At 54.9% G+C, this 768-nt stretch overlaps 1 protein-coding gene across 1 annotated transcript in view; it reads left to right on the forward strand.

The window, feature by feature from the left end:
* MSRB2 (methionine sulfoxide reductase B2) overlaps nt 1-251 on the forward strand; it is a 32,632-nt gene extending 32,381 nt beyond the window's left edge. Inside the window, exon 6 of the mRNA XM_009887154.1 lies at nt 49-251. Within this exon, the coding sequence (XP_009885456.1) occupies nt 49-251 (203 nt within the window). The remainder of the gene's footprint in view (nt 1-48) is intronic.
* Nucleotides 252-768: the final 517 nt, after the last annotated feature.

A 768-nucleotide genomic window follows, 5' to 3' on the forward strand; every position in this document is an offset into this window, starting at 1 on the left:
AGCAGTAACCTCTGCCTTTCTCCCCCCTCCCTCCTCCTTGTCCCCCAGGATCTCCCTCCCCGAGCGACCCCGACTACGGACTCCCCCCTCTGGCCGGTCACTCGCTGTCGTGGACTGATGAAAAGCAACTCAAGGAACAAAACATCATCCGGACAGCCAAAGTGTGGACCCCCGAGGACCCGCGGAAGGTGAACAACAAACCCTCCCTCAACGACATCGAGAACGAGCCCCCCTTCGATTTCGTGGCGTGAGGCGCCGCGCGGGTGGCCCCCGCCCCGCCCTGTACATGCTGTATGTAGAGACTTATATTGTAAATGTAATTTAAGATTCAGACTCTAAGGGCAATCAACTTTATTTATCTATTTATTACGGAGTAGTGATAATGAGGTAGAATCGCCTGTTTTGAATGTATAATTTATATAATTTATCCTGATTTTTTTTTTCTAAGACATGCAATAGGTTTATTCCCCCAGCACCTTTTTTTTTTTGGGGGGGGGGGGGAATAATGCCAGAACCTGTGAAAATAATTTATTGCCGCACGTGGACTCTTCCTGTGTTTGTTAATAATAAACCCGGACTGTACCTTAACGGAGCAGTGTATTTGTGGGAAGCGGCTGCCGAGACCCCCACCGCATCCCGCGGCAGCCCCGCAGTAAACGCCGGGCCCGGTGCCCGGGCAGGCGGGGGGAGCCCCGGGGCCCTGCGGGGCTGGAGGACGCCCCAACCGGCAACCTCCGCCCAGGTGCCGGCCCCGTTCTGCCCCATTCC

This window comes from Charadrius vociferus, unplaced genomic scaffold (assembly GCF_000708025.1).
Source record: "Charadrius vociferus isolate BGI_N301 unplaced genomic scaffold, ASM70802v2 scaffold126, whole genome shotgun sequence".
In the NCBI taxonomy this organism is placed as follows: domain Eukaryota; kingdom Metazoa; phylum Chordata; class Aves; order Charadriiformes; family Charadriidae; genus Charadrius; species Charadrius vociferus.